The sequence below is a fragment of the Diachasmimorpha longicaudata genome, chromosome 2, assembly GCF_034640455.1.
Source record: "Diachasmimorpha longicaudata isolate KC_UGA_2023 chromosome 2, iyDiaLong2, whole genome shotgun sequence".
NCBI lineage: Eukaryota > Metazoa > Arthropoda > Insecta > Hymenoptera > Braconidae > Diachasmimorpha > Diachasmimorpha longicaudata.
The window spans coordinates 11,613,969-11,633,988 of NC_087226.1; the positions used below are offsets into that span (position 1 = coordinate 11,613,969).

The following is a 20,020-nucleotide window of genomic DNA, read 5'->3' on the forward strand; positions in this document are numbered from 1 at the left end:
CGGGGATTATTAATCTAATGATGAATTTTGGAAGGTGAGGGGAATTGAATTAATGGTTCGGGGTTACCTAGGAAGTTTGGGAATTAATTTAAAGAGGATTTTTGGGGAAGTGATGACATGCGATCAGAGGACAACTTGTGAACAATTATTTCAAATTCCCTAATTGTTCATTCATTTTTGATGTTCAAAATTGCATTTAATTAATAATTGTACTCACATGCTTTAAGAGCACAGCACAGAATAGGTAGATGTGCTGAGCACTTTCGGCTGGCTCAATTAATTTTCTGATCATCTCCGGCAGTGTTGACTGTGTCGAGTTTTTGGAATACAATTTAGCCCATGAATTGAAAATCTCCTCCAGTACATTACCCCCAATATCAGAAATGGATCCCACCATGCCCGCTGTTGCCAAATACTGTGCAACAACTTCGGCTGCTCTAGGCGATAGTCTCCAAATACGCGCAGTTCTGTACTTTGTTGGTTTCTCACCGCTTAATCTCTGGAGTATCCCCAGTCCATCATTGAAGTCCATTAATTTTAACTGTGATTTTCATAGAAAGATTTTTATCGTTAAATTCAACTTTTCCAATTATTCCATGATATTATGAAAAAACATAAAAGTTAGTCTTCATGATATTTTTCAATCGATCTGATTAATGCCTTCAAATAACTAATTAAAACTAATTGAGTAAAAATATCAACTTACTTGAGCGAGTATATCTTTAGTGCGTTTTAATTTGTACAGTATAACAATGTATAGATCAATCATGTACTGAACGTGCTGAGTATCCGACAACGCCTGCAATCGTTCGCTCCTCCTCAAAGTACGAACGCAAGCAGCAGCAAGATGTATTGCTATGTCCTCGCACCGCTCCTCACATAATATTCTAAGTCTCATTACTAATAATTCACCCTTTTCCGAACAACAAAATTCCTCCTCATCCTCGACATCGTAATTCTTGTCCTCGTCCGATGTGCGGCTAATTATTTTCACTAATACTGGATTTGACCATGGATTGTGTACGAATGATATCAGTGATGTACATATTGCTGCTGCAGGGTGTTGAGCAAGATGATTTGCACACCTCTGCAGAGTTACACCTAGATGAGTCTTTGTTGCTTGTGTCAATTTTGGCCACTCCCCGCGTAGTACAAGATCCAGGGTGTGTCTGAAATTATAAAAAAATGGGTTTTATTTATATTCATATATTTGTGACTATTCATTTGCGTTAAAGAACTATTTATTGTTGGTATTTTCTGTATTGAAAAATGCTGGAATCGTAATATTTAAAATATAAATTTAAAATTTTTTTTTGTCAAGATGAGTACCTTTGGATCCAGGGGTCAGGATAGAAAGATTACCAACCATGTCCATGTATATGTTTTATGTCTTTCTCGATAATCAATTTGTCGTATTTTTTTTTATAAATGCCGAGCTCGACGTTTTCTATTTTTTTATGCCACGTTACGTTTAACCAGTGGCGAAGTTTTTAAAATATTTACGTCTGTCGGATTTAGTACGTAAAATGTTTACGACTGTTGCTTAGGACAGACTATTATTTATCAAGTCAATATAGAACCAGTCCCACGTCACGTTTCGCTGAATGGAGCATGTTTGCTAGGTTCTCAGAATTATATGAACTTCAACGTGGGGATATAAATTTGAGAACAATAGCAATGAAAATCCTACTTGTTTTTAGTCATTGCAGGGGAAACGAAATTGCGATGGAATTTGATACTCAGCCGGAAATATTCTCACAGAAAAGTTTTCATTTGTTCGAATATCACTGCTAGCTTTTGAGTATTACAGTTAATTATTTTCGCGAAGGAAGTGCACTTTTTGAGGAGGAAATACCATCAGTCATGGTCGAATGCAATGCCTGGAGCAAAGTATTCATAAGAATAAACTTTGTTTTAATTAACTTCAACGTAACGTTCATGTTGAAGATTAAAATGCAAAATATATTTCAATAGAAAGTTAACATAAATATAAACATTCTGGTTGTTTTAAAACTAATTCAATAATCAAGGATTATTGATAACAGTAAATTTAGATATGAAAACAACACGCCCTGTCACGAGAAAATAATTTGTTAGACGTTAGAGAAAAATTAAAATCTAGACAGAAATCAGAAGAATAAATAATTCCATGCTTTAAACTAACCATCGTCCTGGTAAAGAGTAGTCATTTTTGAAAGATCATGAATCAATTCCTTACACTCACTCAAGTTAGAATTCAACATCATTAAAATTTCCCTCAAGAAGAAAGTATTTTTATGAGTCGTTAGATATTATTTTTCACGACGAAAAAATTTTTGTACCTGCTAATATTCGAAGCTCAACGTTTTTGGAATAAATACCGTTCTATAGAAAATTCGGTTCAACTCTGAGTGTAAAATATTATTTCCAATCCTGGGGGTAATGCAAACGAAAAGTTTAAAATCAGACACCACTGGTAGTTCGTTGTCCTACCGGGAAAAATCCCATATTGAATTTTCATGGCGGGAGAATTCTCACTGGTGGTTCAAAAATAGGCTTCGATCTACTTTGAAATAACACAAAAAATCAAAGCTATTAATAGAGCTCCATGCACGAAAATAGTTGTGGGATTGGAATACATGTATACAGAAAGTCCCTTCAATTTTTTTATGAACTCCACCCGGAAATTAACATTTTCGGAACAATAATCATAGGAGAAAACGGAGGTAAGATTGTTTGTATAGATTATGATTAGATTAGGAGTAAAATGAATTCCCATGGCTTAATGTTTCTCCTGAAGTTCCACAAAATAACAGGCGGAGGCCATTTTTTCCCGTGAGTTTCAAATATTATCTTTATTTCTCTTCGACTGAGGAGTTGAAATTTAAAATAACAAAAGGAATGAGCCTGATTTTAACTCATTGTGAAGCAAACCATGCGTTACTTCCTTACTATAACAAAGATGTTTCTACATAAAAATACGCATAACTTGCCTCTGCACCACATATTTCGGTCAGTTCCAGGTGATGAAAAAAGATTGAAAACAATAGGCTTGATAATAATGAAAACGTAATTAATTTTGAGTACGTCTTCCGCGCTTTCAATTTACAATGAAATTTTAAAATCCAAAGGGAATGAAAATAGAGAGTAGATTTTTTAAATAGAGAGCCTATTTAAAAAATGAAGAAAAATAACAACGAAGGATTTATATGAATTCTTATTTTCCGGATGCTATGCAGTAAGCCTGAATGGAGCACTAGATGCGGCTTTTTGCATAATTTAATTGGATTCATGGAATTAGCATATCAAATAGAACGATAATTCAATCTTTCATTCCTTTTTCCTCTCCACCCTTTTGTCTCTTTTAAGCTGCAACCAATTTCACCAATGCAAAGCAACGTGCCTGTACCGTTTCTCTCTTTGCTTTCCAAACGAAAAAGAAATCACAGGTCAACAAAAGAAAAAACGAGTAATTGCGTTTTTACTTTCTTATATTTCCTTTTACTAATAAATTACCAATTTCCTTTCCAATGAAATTGTTTCTCTAATAGGCTTTGCAAATCGCCCCCTTGGCATATTTGTATTACAAACAGGAATTTTCGTAATGAAAATTATTGACGAGTACACTAAATAAAAATTGAGATCTAAGAGGACATTTTCGTATATCTTCAAAACTAGATAATTTTTCCACTCAAAGGAAAATGAACAGATGTTTTTACTCACTTGTGGACCCATTCTATTAGATTCTGAGTGTCTTCTGGGCTTGCGGTAGGAATGTAATTGGTGACTTGCGTCCAGGCAGACAGGAGTGCATTCACCTTGTCGCCGTACTTTTTTTTGCTGTCACTCAATGTCGCTTCAAGCCCCTGAAATCAGTGTTACTACCATGTACATTCGGAGAATTACCGAACTGTTTGAATTTTCGTTGAACACATTGATTCAATCAGAGAAGTGGAAGAGATTTAGCAAATTACTTTGTGAATATCGCTGAAGGTTGTAGACTTGCAGGGAAATGTGAAAAGACATTTTTTTGAGAGGAATTATTAAGTTAATGAGTCATAAAAATGATGAAGTGAATTAGTCATACAATTTATGTTACATCAGATTTTTCGGGTATTTTATATTCAATGAGGAATTGAAAGATTATTCTCGTAATTTTCACCTTTTAGTGCAGTCCACATCGGAGTCAAAAAAGCTCTAGTCATAGTCCCCCTAAACCGACCCATTCCAACCGCATTCCCAAAATAATAACAATATAGTTACGTGACCCCCGAACATGCTCACCATTTCCCAAGAATTTTATTATCCCAACACCTGAGGCAGACGATATTTAATGAATTACTGAAATTTATTATTCGTGTTACGTGGGAAAAGAGAACACTTTACTGATTGAACAAGAATGTAAAACGTAACTCATTCTAATTGTTGAAAGAATTCAATTCAACTTGTGTGATCACCAGAGTGTAACCATTTGCTTGATGAATTTTTCCATCTATTTTCCCCGACTATTTTAGAATTTAGTCAACAATCAGCAATCGCCTCTCTGATCTCTTCATTTTTTAAATAAAATTATCGGCCATCCCCCTGTCCTACGTCATTACCCTAAAATCGGGGCCGGGCTTAATCATTACTTCAGACCAAATATTTTCTGATAAAATCCAACAAACAATTGATGCTTAATGATTTTTATTGAGATGGGAATCGACACTGTAATGGAAACTCAAAACGGCATATTGAACATTAATTGAATCATTATAAATTCAAAAACTCACTGAATATTATCTCCGAAATCATCAAACTTTAATGGAAATTACCGAGTAATAACGTAATAAAAAGTAAAAATTCGAATTTCAATTATCTCTCATTGATTATCGTTTGTAAAATAATCTAAAAGAATTTCAAATAAGTAATGGGATTCCCGAATTATAATTTTACCGATCTGAGCACAGAAAATAGGATATGTTTGCCCACAGCCCAATTCTATCAATTACACCGTAAATTTAACATGACTGACGTAAGATTGAGATCCGTACTAATTGAAATGACTTTAATTATGTTGGAATACATCGCACTGGTGAGCATTTCCACGAGTATTTCGGGGAGATCGTAAGTATCCAGTTGTCTACCAGAATAATATCCCCGACAACCACACAATCTCCTGATCTTCAGGTATAATTCAGTTAGAGGGCACCGCAAATAATGTAACATACGCTCCGAAGTAAAACCGACAGTGCACAGTACTTTCCACTCTAGGTTGGAAAATTGTTCCAGGGGAAGGCTATAGATGAAACCAATTACCAAGAATGGAACTAATCTTCAGCTGGTGTCCTTTATATACTCGCCTTTATTGCTTTGCTTTTCAATCAGGATTATAAATTAATAACAAGTAACCAAAGTGTAAAAGGGCAGCAATGCTTTGGAAAATACCGCGTAAGTAAATCGTAAAATAGGTTCCTATTAAGATTGTCACTTAGGATTTACTGAGCGTGACCTACGCTGCGTAAAACGTAAAAGACGTCTCTTTGTTTAAACTTAATTTACGTTTTTATGGTCCCAGTCAAAGACGCTTTTTTGTAGTTGAAATCCTCATTTTGATGATGGAAATACGCCACCAGATATCAACCTGCCGCTAAAGGTAATTCTGTTTTGGAAGCCCAAGCCTGATGGAAAGTTGTATTGAGTAATTTTTTAATTAATCATTGGTCATATTTTACAACTGCAACTATAACTGTTGATGCTGCAAAAGGTGTCGTTTTAAAAGTATAAAACACACCTAATCATTGAAAATGGTCTCATGAGGGACACATTTAAAGTTTCCATCGATAATAAACCCCCTTGCCCCATTTCTGAAGTTTTTTACATTAAACCGAACATAGTAAACTCATCAGGAGTGTTTGGCAGCAAAATTCCTGAACTACCGTAATATCTCTTTTTTAGTTTTAGTTAAAACCATCCTTGCGAAGTTTTAGCATTCTAATGTACATTTTCGCACAAACGATTCATTTCCGCAGCTCAGTAATCCCAATTTTATGACTTTTCTTTTATTGAACAGTTCATAAATAACATGATCCACCGAGACTATGACAATATTGACTAATCCAAATATTAAAGAATGGAACGATCATTCGACGAAAGAAAAGAAATCCAAGAAAAGACATGTGAATGGTGTCGAACTGTAAGTGTGATTGCAAAAAGTTCAACTTGCGATTCATTCTTTACTTGTTTGTTCACAAATAGGTGCGCCATTAAAACAAGAACAAAAGAAAAAGGTAGAATAAAGGGGAATAGGGAGTGGAAAAAAAAATAGAAGCACGAAATAATGCGAGATGAATGCTTGGAGGCTTGGAAAAGTTCTACATCCCTGGATTTCCATGAGTGCTTCTCACTCTTCCATAACTCAGAGGCGCCCACAAACAGATATATCTCACACAGGGAGATATTCCTCGGGTTATTCCTATATGCAAACGGTATTTGGTCCATGAATTCCCAACAAATTTACAGATACGCGTGCGGGATTTGTGGTTAAAATATACGTTTGCGGTTACCACAATTGCATAGACAGGATTAGGAGAGTATTCCTATTTTTTTCGATTGAATACCAACAACGGTTAACAAATATTCAAGAGAATACTGAGCTAATCTGCGACGATAAACAATGATAACAGAATTCATGCATATTTCTTTAAAAATATTCCTGTATCTACTAGCTTCAATGAAAAATATCAAGAGAGCTTTTTTTTTGTGGGTCATTAGCTCTCCTGCAAAGAGGTTGGCTGGCATTTTCCCCAGCATAACTACTAACGAGGTCATCAATAATCGATAATAGACGAGTCAAAAGTTCAAGTGCAGAATATTTTTTCAAAAGAACAAGTTCAAGAAAAAAAAATCTAGAAACCATTTGTGCAGATGATAAAAGCCCTTTTGGCTCGCAGAAATTCACCGAATAGTATTTTCCAACTTGTGAAAATATCAAAAAGAGAAGAAAAAACAAACAATACCTCATAAAATTTTTTATTCCAGAGATATTCACAAAAAGCAATCTACAAATCCGTAAAAAATACAGAAAAATGAATCAAGATCAGTCAATAAAGTCCTTGAACACATCAACGTGTGCACCAAAATATTCCGCAACATCACAGTACCATTAAAATGAAAGCTATAAAAATCCATCCATGGGAAATAAATCTCTCATATTGACACTAGTGACCAAAGGCTAATGAAAATTTATGGGCATTGGCCATTTTGGTCAAGGCACAAGAGAAGATAGTTATTGGGAGAATTCCACGAATATGCCAATGTGTACTTTGCTAATCGATAATCAATATCCGGCAAAACCATCATAATCAAGATTCGTATGGTATGGAGACGACCTCTCACCCCCCAGTTACCACCTCATCAGTGATCATCCAAGAAATGAAAGCAACAGAGACTAGTGAAAATAAGGAAACGGAAGTTCAACTGGCAAAATGTATTCAGAGTTGAATTGCCCTCTGAAGGGTTTATACTCGTTTGGTACATGGAGTTTAACTGTTCCATGATTTTCCACTAGTGTGCCGTGTGCCCAGAAACTTCTGGGCTCGATGTTTGACAAGTTTCGGGTGGGAGAGAGGGCGGTGGGATACGATAGGTAGGGATGGTATGTGGGTTTGATGTGTTCAACCTGTCTCGGTTGAATTGTAATTGCTGAGAGAAACTGCTATTGTCAACATCTGGATTGAGATAAAATGTGTAATATCGGGTTGGCCATGCTTTAGCGACGGTGCTGATTAGAGAAGGTTAAATGACAATTTCTCTCTAATGAAGCGACAGCAGGTGACTTGATGGATTTGTTTATATCTTTCCGAAAAGTAGAGCAAATGAAATGATGACAGTCTCAAAAATGTTTATATTTTTTGAGAGAACCTCTTCAAGATGAAGTCTCTTCTGTATCTGGTAGGGAATATTTTCGATATTTTTCTTTGAAGCTAATAATTTTGAAAATATGTCCGAAATAATCAATAAACGAATTCAACTCATTTTTGACCCTTTTTCGTCGATTATTAGAAGAAGGCACCGAAAAACCTACTTCTGGAGAATTTTCATCGCTCGAAGAGTTTCCGAATTCCTCTCTGCAGTTATAAATTAAGATATTTGCGAATTGATTCCTTAAATGGAAATAGAACGATCGAATATCACAAGAACGATCTCTTGAGCTAAGAACCATTAATATCAGATAAATTCGCGATCGATTTCAAATACAGAATAAGTGCTCTTCAGCATAAAGAATACTATTTTTTAAAAGATAATATTCCCAAAACGATAAAGGAAATTTCAACTAAGGAAATTGGATTTATTTCTTTTCTTCAAACTCATTATGATTGAGAGCAAGCGGAGATCATATTTCAAGAATGTCTGGAGAATTTAGTTCTCATGACTTGTGCATTCTCCCAATACGTTAGCTCCTAGTGCACTCGATCGAAGCTTTGTTCTTCATTGTAAACTATTTTCTTCTTCCCATTCGATACGAAAAAAATGAAAAAAAAAACTGAAAAAACGATCAATGAGCCCGGACCCGGGTATGCCCCAGAATTTTTTAATTCGGTGCATTAATATTTAATTATACCTTTTTATGTATAACGGTCATGCAAATAGACAGATAGTTTACAGAATCGCTCGTACAGTGTGAACTGTGTCATCCAAAAATCTAAACTTGCCCAAATGATAGGTCTGGGATAATATAGAAACCTGTTAGTTCCATTATGAAGTGTTCATATTTAAATAATTTTATAAATTCTTGGATCAAGCCTGTCATTTCCAACAAGATGATCAATTTGGTTGGACAACCTAGTCGTAAGATAATCGGTTATTATTCCCTCATTGTGAATCATTGGTTTACAGAAGAATATTAGAACTTATAATTCGTAGAGTCTGAAATTCTCCACAATAAGTCTTTTGACATTTCCCTTTGAATTCACTGTTTCAACAGATATGCACAAAATAATAAATAACGAATGAAATATGATTGAAAAATATGTGAATAACCGGTTTCATTCGTATTCAACAAGAATATAATCCATGATGATCGATTCAATCCTCTTCCACTCCAATTCGTCCATAAATATTGACTTGCAACATTGCTGAAGTGAACAAATCTAACAGGAAATTCACAAAAACATGGAAAACAACGGAATCAACATCAATTGTTAAGTCCGCAAATCTTACGATTTTTCTCGAAATACATCAACAACACTACTCATCATTGAGGAACAACAACTCAGCGTAAAATAAAAGAAAAGTATAAATGTGTAAAATAAAGAAGAAACAAAAAAAATGCCTACCGAGGAAGGTAACATTATCATGCTGATTGTATCGTGGTTATATTCCGTTGATGTATAAAATCTTGTCTTGTTACACTACGACGATAATCCATCGTATGTGCCAGCTGATCCTCTCGCGACTTTACGCTAAAAAAGAACATAACAGGAAAATTTTCATTGAATTTAATCTCTTCATGGTCAACTTTGATCACTGAGAAATAATTTATATGCATTTGTTGGCTTTGGCAGTCAGCCAAATTCATATTTTACCTCATTTTAATATCTTCTGAGTCAATTGAAAAATTGATGAAAAATTATTGGTCTATTGATTGCACAGGGAGGAGAGCATTATGAGCAAGTCTAGAGAGAAATGTCTTTCATTTCTATTTTTCTCTCTCTGTCTCGCGCCGTTTCTCTCTCTCTCCATCTCTGTTTCTCTTTCTTCGAAGTTTATCAAGAGGTAATGGGAAGTTTCAGAGAGTTTGAAGTTATGATAATGAATAATGGAGCCAAATACTTTGGTAAATTGGCTCAATTCATTCCTCGAAGTATGAAAAATGAATAAGTGACAATCAGAGATCTTGGAAAGTGCTCTGACTCTGCATTTAATACAGAACAAGACTGCCAGGCCTTCCATCAGTCAGGGATAACGGAGCGTGAGAGGTCGGAAGTGAGTCAGGTAACAGTCGAAGGGAAACTGAATTTATTAGACGCCTTGCGTCCCTTCCTTCAACGTATTCTCAGTAAGAACAGAACAATTCAACAACTGGATCGTTAGTGTCTGGGGAAACTAACACCCAAAAATTCGAGCTGCGAGGGATGAAGAGTTGCGGTGGGTGGACAGAATAGGGGAAGGGTAGAGGGAGCGGCGTATAACGTGCTCAAATAGGAGAATCCAGAAGGGAGAGGTGAAGAGGGAACGGGGTGGAATTGAGCACTTTAACGTAACTTTTCCCATTCACTGACGTTTACTTGGGAGAGGGCACACTAAACTGTTACTTCTTTCTTTTTATTATTGAATTTGAGGAGCTTTAATATGATTATGGTAAACAAGTTCGAGGGTTACAGCAACAAATTTCAGATATTAAAGGAGAAATGATTTTGTTTTTTCATCAGATAATTTTTAATCACTACAAAAAGTGATGGAACAATGAAGGTGCGATTTTAATTGGAATTTTAAGGGCAGCGGATGCTAATCAGAAGCTTCATAAAGGAGCTAGTGAAGATCAATTATTATGAAAATTGAACAAGTGGATTTCGTAAGGACTGATGCTCTAGTAAAAGGATCAATCATTTTGAATACAAAACTTCGAGGAATATTTTTCATTGGAACTTTGGATTGATACAAGCGGAGTCTATTAAAAATTATCTTTGAAATACGAAGCGAAAGAATAAATTTCTAGAATCAAACAAATTGTTCTCGCAAACTTTTGGCTTGGACAGTTAATGAATAAAACTGTCACAAATCACTGAACAATGCAATATTAGATCTTACAATTTGTTGGTTCATTAAACTTTTTCTTCCTGTCCGTGTATATCAGAAACAAGTTAATAGCCAAAGAATTCTTTCGACCCAAGAAATCTGTTTTTTCGTCATTTAATGAATCACTTGCTTCTGTGATGAATGAACCATCAACAACAATCTCTGATTTCATTAATTAGAGTTCATCATTTCGATACCGAATTAACCCCTCACGTACCAGAGGTCGTATCGACCCACGAAAATGAGAACGTGTCTTTTGAAAATGGATTGGTTCCAAAACTAGGAAAAGTGATATAACCAGACAAAGTGATACAACCAGACCAGGCATACAACACACTTGAAATCAATAAGGCCCCGTCCGTGAGGGGTTAATCGAGTGGATTAAACATTCCCAGTCTTCTTAATCCCGACTTAGAGACTATAGCAAGTGCTGCGAATGAATATTTTAGTCGGATAGTAAACAGAAGAAGTAAGCATTATTGAACGGAAAAATGTTTTGATATCAATCGGTTAATTAATAAATAATGTGGTAATGTCTTACCAAGCACGCTTTTTGGATGTGCGAAGACATTCAGAGCAATGGCGTATCCAGCAGTGTTTTCTGTCGAACAGCCGCTGGTAACTCGAATAATAATGATTATTCAATATTTTTTTACAACGATAGGGTGATCGCCCTTGCGACAGCCCCGGTGGTAACCTAAGCACTTTGATGATGGCGGCCGTTGTGATGACACTTGGACGTGCCGTTTTTTGTGCCCACAAGCACCATCCAGGAGCAACAGGGGCAGGACTCGTGGCGGACATCAGCTATCACCCACGAGTGTCACACGCCCGCTATGTCCTACTTCCGAGATCGAGTCTCCCAGTTTTATTTTATTTACCACTACTTCAGTCACTATTTACGATGATCTTTAGTTTGATGATTTTTTTATTTCCTTTCTGCATTTGAAATACCTCCAAGGGGTAATGCCTTCACAGGAACATCGGCGACTCGAGTTCCTGTAATTATAAAAAAAAATATGTTATTAAACATGGTTAATTTTTTTTTCTAAACACCCTAAGAATAGTTTTATCATTAGACAGAAGAAAGGGGTCCGAAGGGGGTCATAACACCCGTTTGGTCAATGCCTCGCGTGTCAGAAACTCGCATTTCATTAGTTAACATTTCCTCGACTGTTAGTACTGTAGTACAGCTGGTTAATTTTTTTTTCAATTGATACGAACTATTGTAAAGGTGATCTCTGAAAAATAAGAAAGAGAAAGAAAATAGTGATCTAGGGATGTATTCTAAAAACATCCCCCGAAAATTCATTCCTGAGGATTTCTCTACAAAAATGAAAACAACTTAATGGATTCTCACAAGTTCTTAATTTTTTTCTGCGCTCACATTTTGTTAATTCAGTGAATTCACTTTTAATTATCTTCTTTTATGAACATGGCACGAAAAGGAGACGTCTGCACTCTACGAAGTGCTGCAGCAGACTCATTGCTGGGTAGAAAGATTAAAAGAAATTTCCGCACTTAATGAATATGTGCTTTCTGTCAATTATATGATTGTCAATATTTATGTACACTCTCAGACAACTCTCTGGCTCTCTTCAGGTCGATTTCGTTTTGTGATTGACTAGTCAATGGCACAATCATATTGGCATGTTATGAATTTTCAATAACTATATGAACGATTTTCTCATAAGATGAAAAACATTGATTTCGTAGAAACCCATAGCCCCTATTTGGTCTGTAACCTCGCGTGCTAGACGCCCGCATTTCATTACCTATTATCTCCGAAACTGTCTAGTACAGTTGGTTAGAGTTGTATTAACAGCTGGGGCATATTATAAACATTAAGTATAATTTAAAAATAGCTGTATTCGAGTGATATATCCAAAATAATGAGCTAAAAGTGATAATTTCGTTGCCCTGATAAATGCAACGTTACTCAAAATATCAAATGTAACAAATTTCTCAATTTTCCATCGTTTACTCCCTATGAGCAGCTTTAAAATCTAATAAAGAACATTCCAAAGATGCATTTCCTCATTTTTCCCATAAAGCCAAGTTGGAAAATTCCCCGATAAGTTTATTGATTATCGAGAGAGCACTCTGCTCTCATATTAACACAGAGTATAATGAAAAATGTCCAATAATTTGAGACATCAATCGAAGCTCCACAATGTTCCAGGCATCGATGCTTCATCCCCTATCACAAAAGAACACAGTAAGCTGATATTTCGTATCTTTGCAATTCTTCACTCGTGCATCCCATCTAAAATGAATAAAACAATTCACCCTATTTAATTTCATTGTTCTTCAAGCCAAGAAGTCCTACTCATCCCCGTTCCTCCCTGTACTATCAGCCTTCACAGACTCTTCGATCTTCTCCTCTCGCCCCTTTTGCCATCCCCCCCACACCACTTGTAAGTGTGCCAAGAGCAAAATATCCCGCAGGTCACCAGCATTATCTCTATCCTTTTTCATTCCTCATTCCATTCTTCATCTCCCCCTCGTGCACACATTTTTTTTACTCCTCATGGTCGAACTTTCCTCGACTTTTAGAGATTTCTGCACCTTAATTTTCACATTTCTACAAGAGCTATTTCTATTTTTATTGAACAAAAAAAGTAATTAAAAAAGACGAAATGTGAGAAATTAAAATTCCACTTTTACATCTTTGTTAATTATGCTTTTATTTAGGAAACCGGCTATTTCAAAGGAAATGTTCGTTGAGTTGCTCGCTTTGTAGCTTTTAATATTTACGGATTTGCAAGAGGGAATTATTTTCAAATCAATTGAAGAATTTCCCTTTTTGCACCATTAAAAGAAGTCTCCAAAATTTCGATAAATGTTCTATTATTCCAATTTTTAGCCAAACACCCTCACTTATTGTCATATTATCTCATAAAATCACCCGCCATCGTTATGACTAGAAAACAACCAAAAAAAAATTAAAATAAACTGTTGTTTTTTCGGTTCAGTGACCTTTTACCATTTCCCACCCGAGCAAAACTAACTAAAAAGAAATAAAAAATGAACTAACATAACTGTTACGTAATACTTTCATTCAACTTCCCTTCACCCCTCCCTTACCGCCAATCTTTTTCCCGTTAAACGTTTTCTGCACTTTTCTCATGCACTTCTCGCACTCGCCCAGCAGATCACCATGTTAATTGGCTATCTGCACGAAACTTTAGTGACTTTTACTCCCCTACCCCACCACCCCTTCGTATATGTCTACGAGTTTTTTTTTACCCACTCAGTGCCAACGAAATATAACAGGCAAACTACTCGGATAATTGCTGCTGAAGCGTTATCGATACTGCACCAAAGTAGAAGGGGGGAGGAGGAGTGGATGGAAAATGAAGAAAAAAAAGATGTAAAAAGGTGAATTAATTATAAAGGAATACGCTCATTAATTCGTGGTCATGTGTAAGGGGTGTACAAATTATATTGAATTCGTTGCTGCACGAGGGTATGAAATTTCCCCGATGATTTAAATTCGTTGTATGGGTGTAGTGCATATGTGTGCATGGGGGAGGGTGAATGTGTATCTTTGACCTCCCCCATTTGCTTCCGGGGGTTAGAACGAACCTGAAAATGTGGGGAAACGGGGGGGGGGGCACGCGGTAATTAGTCCCGACTACGGGTGAATGTTCGACCCCCCTCCCCCCCTATATGCACACCTTTTATGGCAGGAACTCCCGCTGTCTCAACCAACTGGATTAACAAATTTTGGTGGAGAATGAATGCGATGAGAATTAATTACGAAATAATAAACTAAAAATTACATTTGATTTTATGATAGATTATTTTTTATTGACTATTCCATAGTTCAGTGGAATGTTTTTTGTTATCATGTGTGGAAAATGCGAAAAAAGTTGGGTAGCAATTATTTTTTCCATTCTCATGTCAACCGATGAGAGTGGAATATTTGAGATCATGTGACACCTACATGTCAGTATCATTTAGATGATTTCTTTGGCTACAGGTGAATTGTCAGATCAACAAAGTCATCATTTTGCTGAGTAGAACGATAAGGTCCATGATAAGGATTAGTGAATCAATAAAAATAGGAAATGAAATTCAAAAGAATCCAGGAAAATCCTAACTCCCACAATTGGAAAACTCCTGTTATTATTCACAAGACAAAGAAATAAAAATATCGTATGCATGCAAACAGTGAAAATTCTCCGAGGCGTGCTAAACGAAACGTATGGAGATACCCCGAGAAAACTCGAGTTTACGGTTTTTGATCTAGAACACAGGATAGAAAGGTATGCATGGCATAAACGTGCCATGTGTATACTCGTGGCAAAGGACGAGAGGGAGGAGAAAAAATAAAGGAAATTCACCCTATGGAGTCGTCTGCTCCAATGGGTGGAGAAAAGAGAGAAAAACTTTAAGGAAAAACTTTCGATGGTGGCAGTACTAGGAGAAAAGAGACGGGTAGAGGGTAGGAATGTGCTGGAGAGGGTTTCATTTCATTTCAACTTTCTGGAAAAATAATTGCAATTCACTCCCATGTTTGAAGCGAACGACCATATCTAAGAGGGTTCTTGTTACATATTTCTTTATTTTACTCCGAGGGAAACGGGGGTTGAGAGAGAAAGAGCTGAGACAGAAATAGTGGTAGTGTGCTTCAATCGTTGAACTTCGCATTTGCATTGGAGAAGGTAGTTTTTCATGTTTAATTCAAATGGTTTCATAAACAAGCCTTAGGCGTCTGACGGCCGTAGCATTGGCTGAATGAATGCCTTGATTGTTTTGCTTTCCATTCTGTTATTTGATAGTTTCCAAATGGTAAATTTATGTAACAGAAATGACTGTATGAATTTATTTATTAATTAATGTATGGTGGAAAGGGGAATAATTCTGTAATCAATCATTTCATTTTTATCGACAAAGCCTTCAGACGCTGTTACAACGTCAACTGTAGCCGCATAAATTGTATTTAAATCATGAAAAATTGTTCTCGCGTACAAATCATAAAACAAATTCTGGCATATTCTGGACCACTCATTAGGGAAATTTATTATTTCAATAAATGATGAATAAAACATGAATAACTCATAATGCATCTGTTGTAAATCTGCATTAATCTTCTATGATTGGATGACAATCATTTCATTTTGATCGTGCAGAAACCTCATACCAACATCAATTATTGTGAAACCTCAAATCCTATCTTCAACCCGAGTACCGCTTTGAAATAGCAATTTAGTGTTGGTAACTTTGTCAATGAAATGAGTCAATTTTACTATGCCCTGAATTCCACCGCATAACACACGTCTCCAGTGAGAGAAGTTAAAATTTTCGTGGTTTGGGAGTCGCCGAGCGCCTCTAACTTTCCAAAATGTTCAATGAATTTCTCGCTGAAAGTTATCGATATTTTTGGATCCCTGAAATCATCTATGTTATCTATCGACAACGGGGGTTCAATTTTTTTTTTCAAATAATATTTCTCCCCCGAGAATAACAATAGATAGCCACGAAATGGCATTATTCCAACACCGCAATACAATCCAGCTGACGACTTCATTCCATCCCGGGCATTTTTAAATTCTCCACGTAATACACATGTCCCTCCTCCCCACCTCATTGTTATTATTGAAATTCATTGAAAATTCTTTTGACCGGGAAATTGAATTGAATTTTTACACCGACATGCCCTTTAAATTTTAACGATGGCATGTCCGACATTCCATAGATTTCCTATTGTTTTCCACCACTGCCATCGCCTAGTCGAACTTCAATATTTTTTTTTTCATCCCTTTAAATTCCAAACAGCGTTCATTACACAGTAACGCTGGCAATGCGCGCGTTCCATCCTCATATAGCGAGTACAGAATTGGAGGGGAAGCTGGGGGGATGGGAAAAGGGCACGCCCCGTACGCGTTGGTAGAGACCGAAATGCTTGCTTGTGCAATGTAGACACAAGCCACCCGTGTATACCAACAATTTCAACCCCTCGTGAATAACATCGGGCCTCGAAGCGCATCACGGGGATAAACTTCTTCACGTTCTATACGTGTTTACAAGAACTCATCTGCTTACCACCTTGCATTAACAATGTCAGCTGAATGTTGCAGACTTTATGAATTCATTTTTCTACGCAATAATTGATAAACATTGTGAGTAAATGAGCCCGAGTACAATGACCTGATTTCCTTTAAAAGTTTAATTTACACGAGAGAGCGCAGAGAAAGAGCTTGTTGATGAATGCAAGGGTTGTTCAGGGTGACAAAACCGTAGAGTCAAATCACATGAGTCAGGAAAATTGGGTTATTATGCCAGATATCCATTATAAAATCATATTAATGGCATTAGTTTATGAAATAGTTAATGTGAAACCTGCGAGTAAATTTTTACCTCACATTTATTCGCTTATAATTGGACTCATTTGTTTTCCGTAGTGAGTGAAATCCGTAATTATCGCCAGAGGACCTTCAGAATTGTTTTCTAAATTCACTTGCATCGGATAAATTCCCCAAGTGGTGTGTACGAAATTCAATGAAAAAAATGAACAAAGCAAATATTTCAACTGGAAAAAATTGTTTCACTACTCTGCAAAACAAAAGAAACATTTTTGACATATGCACAGAGACAACCGTCCATAAACGTCAACAGGAAAATTGCCGTAATTTTGGTAACACTCGGTAATTGCCAATTACCATTCTACGTGCGCGTATAAACTCTTCCTCCACCATTTTCCGGACGCACAACTACGAGGGCCCGCAGCATTCAACCGGTGCATTCAACGAAAAAAAAAGTGCAACGAAAAAAAAAAAATAGCTAGCCAAATCCAAATGGTAGTTAACAAAGCTCAATTCATCCGATAAAAATAAATGAAATAAAATTGGATAAGAATCAAATTTCACTGATAAAAAAAGTTCCGGAATTGTTCACGAGAGAATTTTGATAACAACGACCATCTTCCTGAGATTATTATAGCTTCACTGGTAGAATTTATTTCCTATAGGAATAATTTCTATTCAATTAGACATATTTCATGTACCTTCAACCCCTCAGTATTAATTCCTATCAATGATTACCATTATTAGTTCATTTTGTTGGACAATAGTGAGTGTCATCAAATTAAACATGAAAAATTATTTCCTTCTGCTGGATATTTTACGATTCTACATTCGAGGAAAAGTGCAATTCTCGGACTGAGTGACAAAAACTTTTTTATATGCCTCAAGTAACTCCTTCGTTATCTTCTCGTGCGAGAACCTCCCCTTCAGAATGCTCCAATAAATAACAAAAAAAAATTATTAAAACCAATCGAGAAAGTGCGAATAAAAACTTTTGAGAAGCTCAATAATTCTGCATACTCATTAAAATGCAAGCACAGACTGGATTCTTGCAACAGTTATTCATAAACAATAAAAAACAATCACCACAGCCGATGTTACGAGAACGCATTTAAATTCTGTCCTTTAACATTTGACCCTTATAAAAAGGCAACACTGCGGATATCCGCCCCTTCAGCTTCCACTTCATAGCACCCAATGTGTCTCACATATATACATTCACATATATTTATACATATATATACGCGTAGGCAGGGGTGAACGCGTAGAAAAAAAGTAATACAAAGGAGGAATAGAGGAGAAGGGCAGAAGAAAAACTTGGTACGAACCAGGGTGAACTGGCTACGTGTTTCGACGGGGGCACGAGGCCACTTAATCCCATAATTGCTCTAGAACGAAGTAGAGAACGTAGAAAAAAAAAAAAGTGGGGGATGCCAAGGAAGAAGTTCACCTGCTATGCCAACACCTTTTAATCTTTGTGTCACGTAAGAATTATAGAGAATAATATTTTTTAACGAACGATAAAAAAAATAGTTGGGAAAAGTTTTATCATTTTTATTACATTAATCACAATCGTGACGTTGGGAAGATGAAAAGTACTTGAATAGAATTATCGATGTACTTGTAATTAGTCTCATGTACCAGATATAAAAAAATAAATTAATACTATTACATTTTTACGATAAATAAAATTATGACTACAAATTGTTTGTCCACTTCTGGTTATATCAATCGGCGTGTGCTGTTATCGAACGTGAACAATACGAGATTAGGATAATTGAATTCATTTAAAGGGGGAATTCAAAGACATTGATAATTTGGAAAAAAAATTCATACAAATTTATTGCCAAATTCGTGGGAAAATTGGGAAGTGACTTCAACACTTTCCCTGTGACGTGGCTTGTAAAGAAAATGCGCGAGTGATAAATATAAAAAACCGAAAAAAAAACAATGTTTGTAGGTGAATGAATGACCCGATTTCTCTCCCCTCCCTAACCCGAAAAAAATGAATACAGTATCGAAAAAACTTCGTGCAGAAAAAATAATATGCGTCCCACTAAGGTTCCAGTGAGTGTACGCATGGTACGATGTGAGATACGCGTTGAGCATAAATGAGGGGTTGAAACGCTCAGTAACTTTCACTAGTTGATGTCGCGTGTTGCACGCGAGGGTCATATCCACCTCCCCCGTCCTCTCCTGGCGTCATTGATAGATAAGTTAAACTACATTTTTCTGAAATAGTGTGATCAAAACTCGGAAACAAATTGGAAAACAGATAATTCTAACAAGCGAAACTACCAAAAAAAAAATGAAAAAGTTTGATGTGATTTGTTGTGACGGAACTACTTCGAGGATCCTCCAGGACGCCAAATCGTTTGTTAAAGCACTAGTGAAAAGTTGGCAACATTGTAGAAGGACTTTCGACACTGGAAAACTTATCGGACTCGTAGAGCCTCTCCACTCCCTTAACTGTGAGAAGTTTCACGTTTGCGTCACACTGTGTACATTATACCCGTTTGCTAAAGGACGTGGGTAGTATGAGAGGAGGTGCACGATTAACCCTGAAACTGCTTCAAGTATCCCCCGTTATCTTCTGAGATTACGCGATCGTATGGATGTTAACGAGCTTCCTGAGACACTTGGCAAGCATTACCTCGTCTCGTGTGTGCAACGTACGAGTTCTCAAGCGTTTGTTTTGGGGATATATTGGACTTTTGATGATATTGGACCATCATCTTGTCGTTGGGTACAAACGAGCCCGGTATTTTCTGGAGATGAAATCCCAAGGGGCGGAAATAATGAAAATTTTATTTAAAAAATCCCACACTCATCAATTGTCACTACAAACAATGCATAATATTATTCAAACGAAATAATTGATATAAAAATCAATTACTGACAGTTATTCCAATTCAATAACCAGCCGTATCGATAATGGAAAATTACTGTCA

General features: G+C 36.3%; 1 protein-coding gene across 3 annotated transcripts in view; it reads right to left on the reverse strand.

Annotated features, from left to right (window-relative positions):
* The window catches only part of LOC135172005 (uncharacterized), a 42,225-nt gene that overhangs the window by 10,698 nt on the left and 11,507 nt on the right, over nucleotides 1–20,020 (reverse strand). For 2 of the 3 annotated variants that reach the window (XM_064138397.1, XM_064138398.1), the window contains exons 2-5: nucleotides 11,300–11,757; nucleotides 3,703–3,845; nucleotides 707–1,169; nucleotides 218–541 (exon numbers count right to left, since the gene is read on the reverse strand). In XM_064138397.1, the coding sequence (XP_063994467.1) occupies nucleotides 218–541; nucleotides 707–1,169; nucleotides 3,703–3,845; nucleotides 11,300–11,329 (960 nt within the window). In that variant the 5' untranslated portion in view covers nucleotides 11,330–11,757. Of the gene's footprint in view, nucleotides 1–217; nucleotides 542–706; nucleotides 1,170–3,702; nucleotides 3,846–9,296; nucleotides 9,423–11,299; nucleotides 11,758–20,020 lie in introns of all 3 variants that reach the window. The other variant, XM_064138405.1, reaches the window with a different exon arrangement.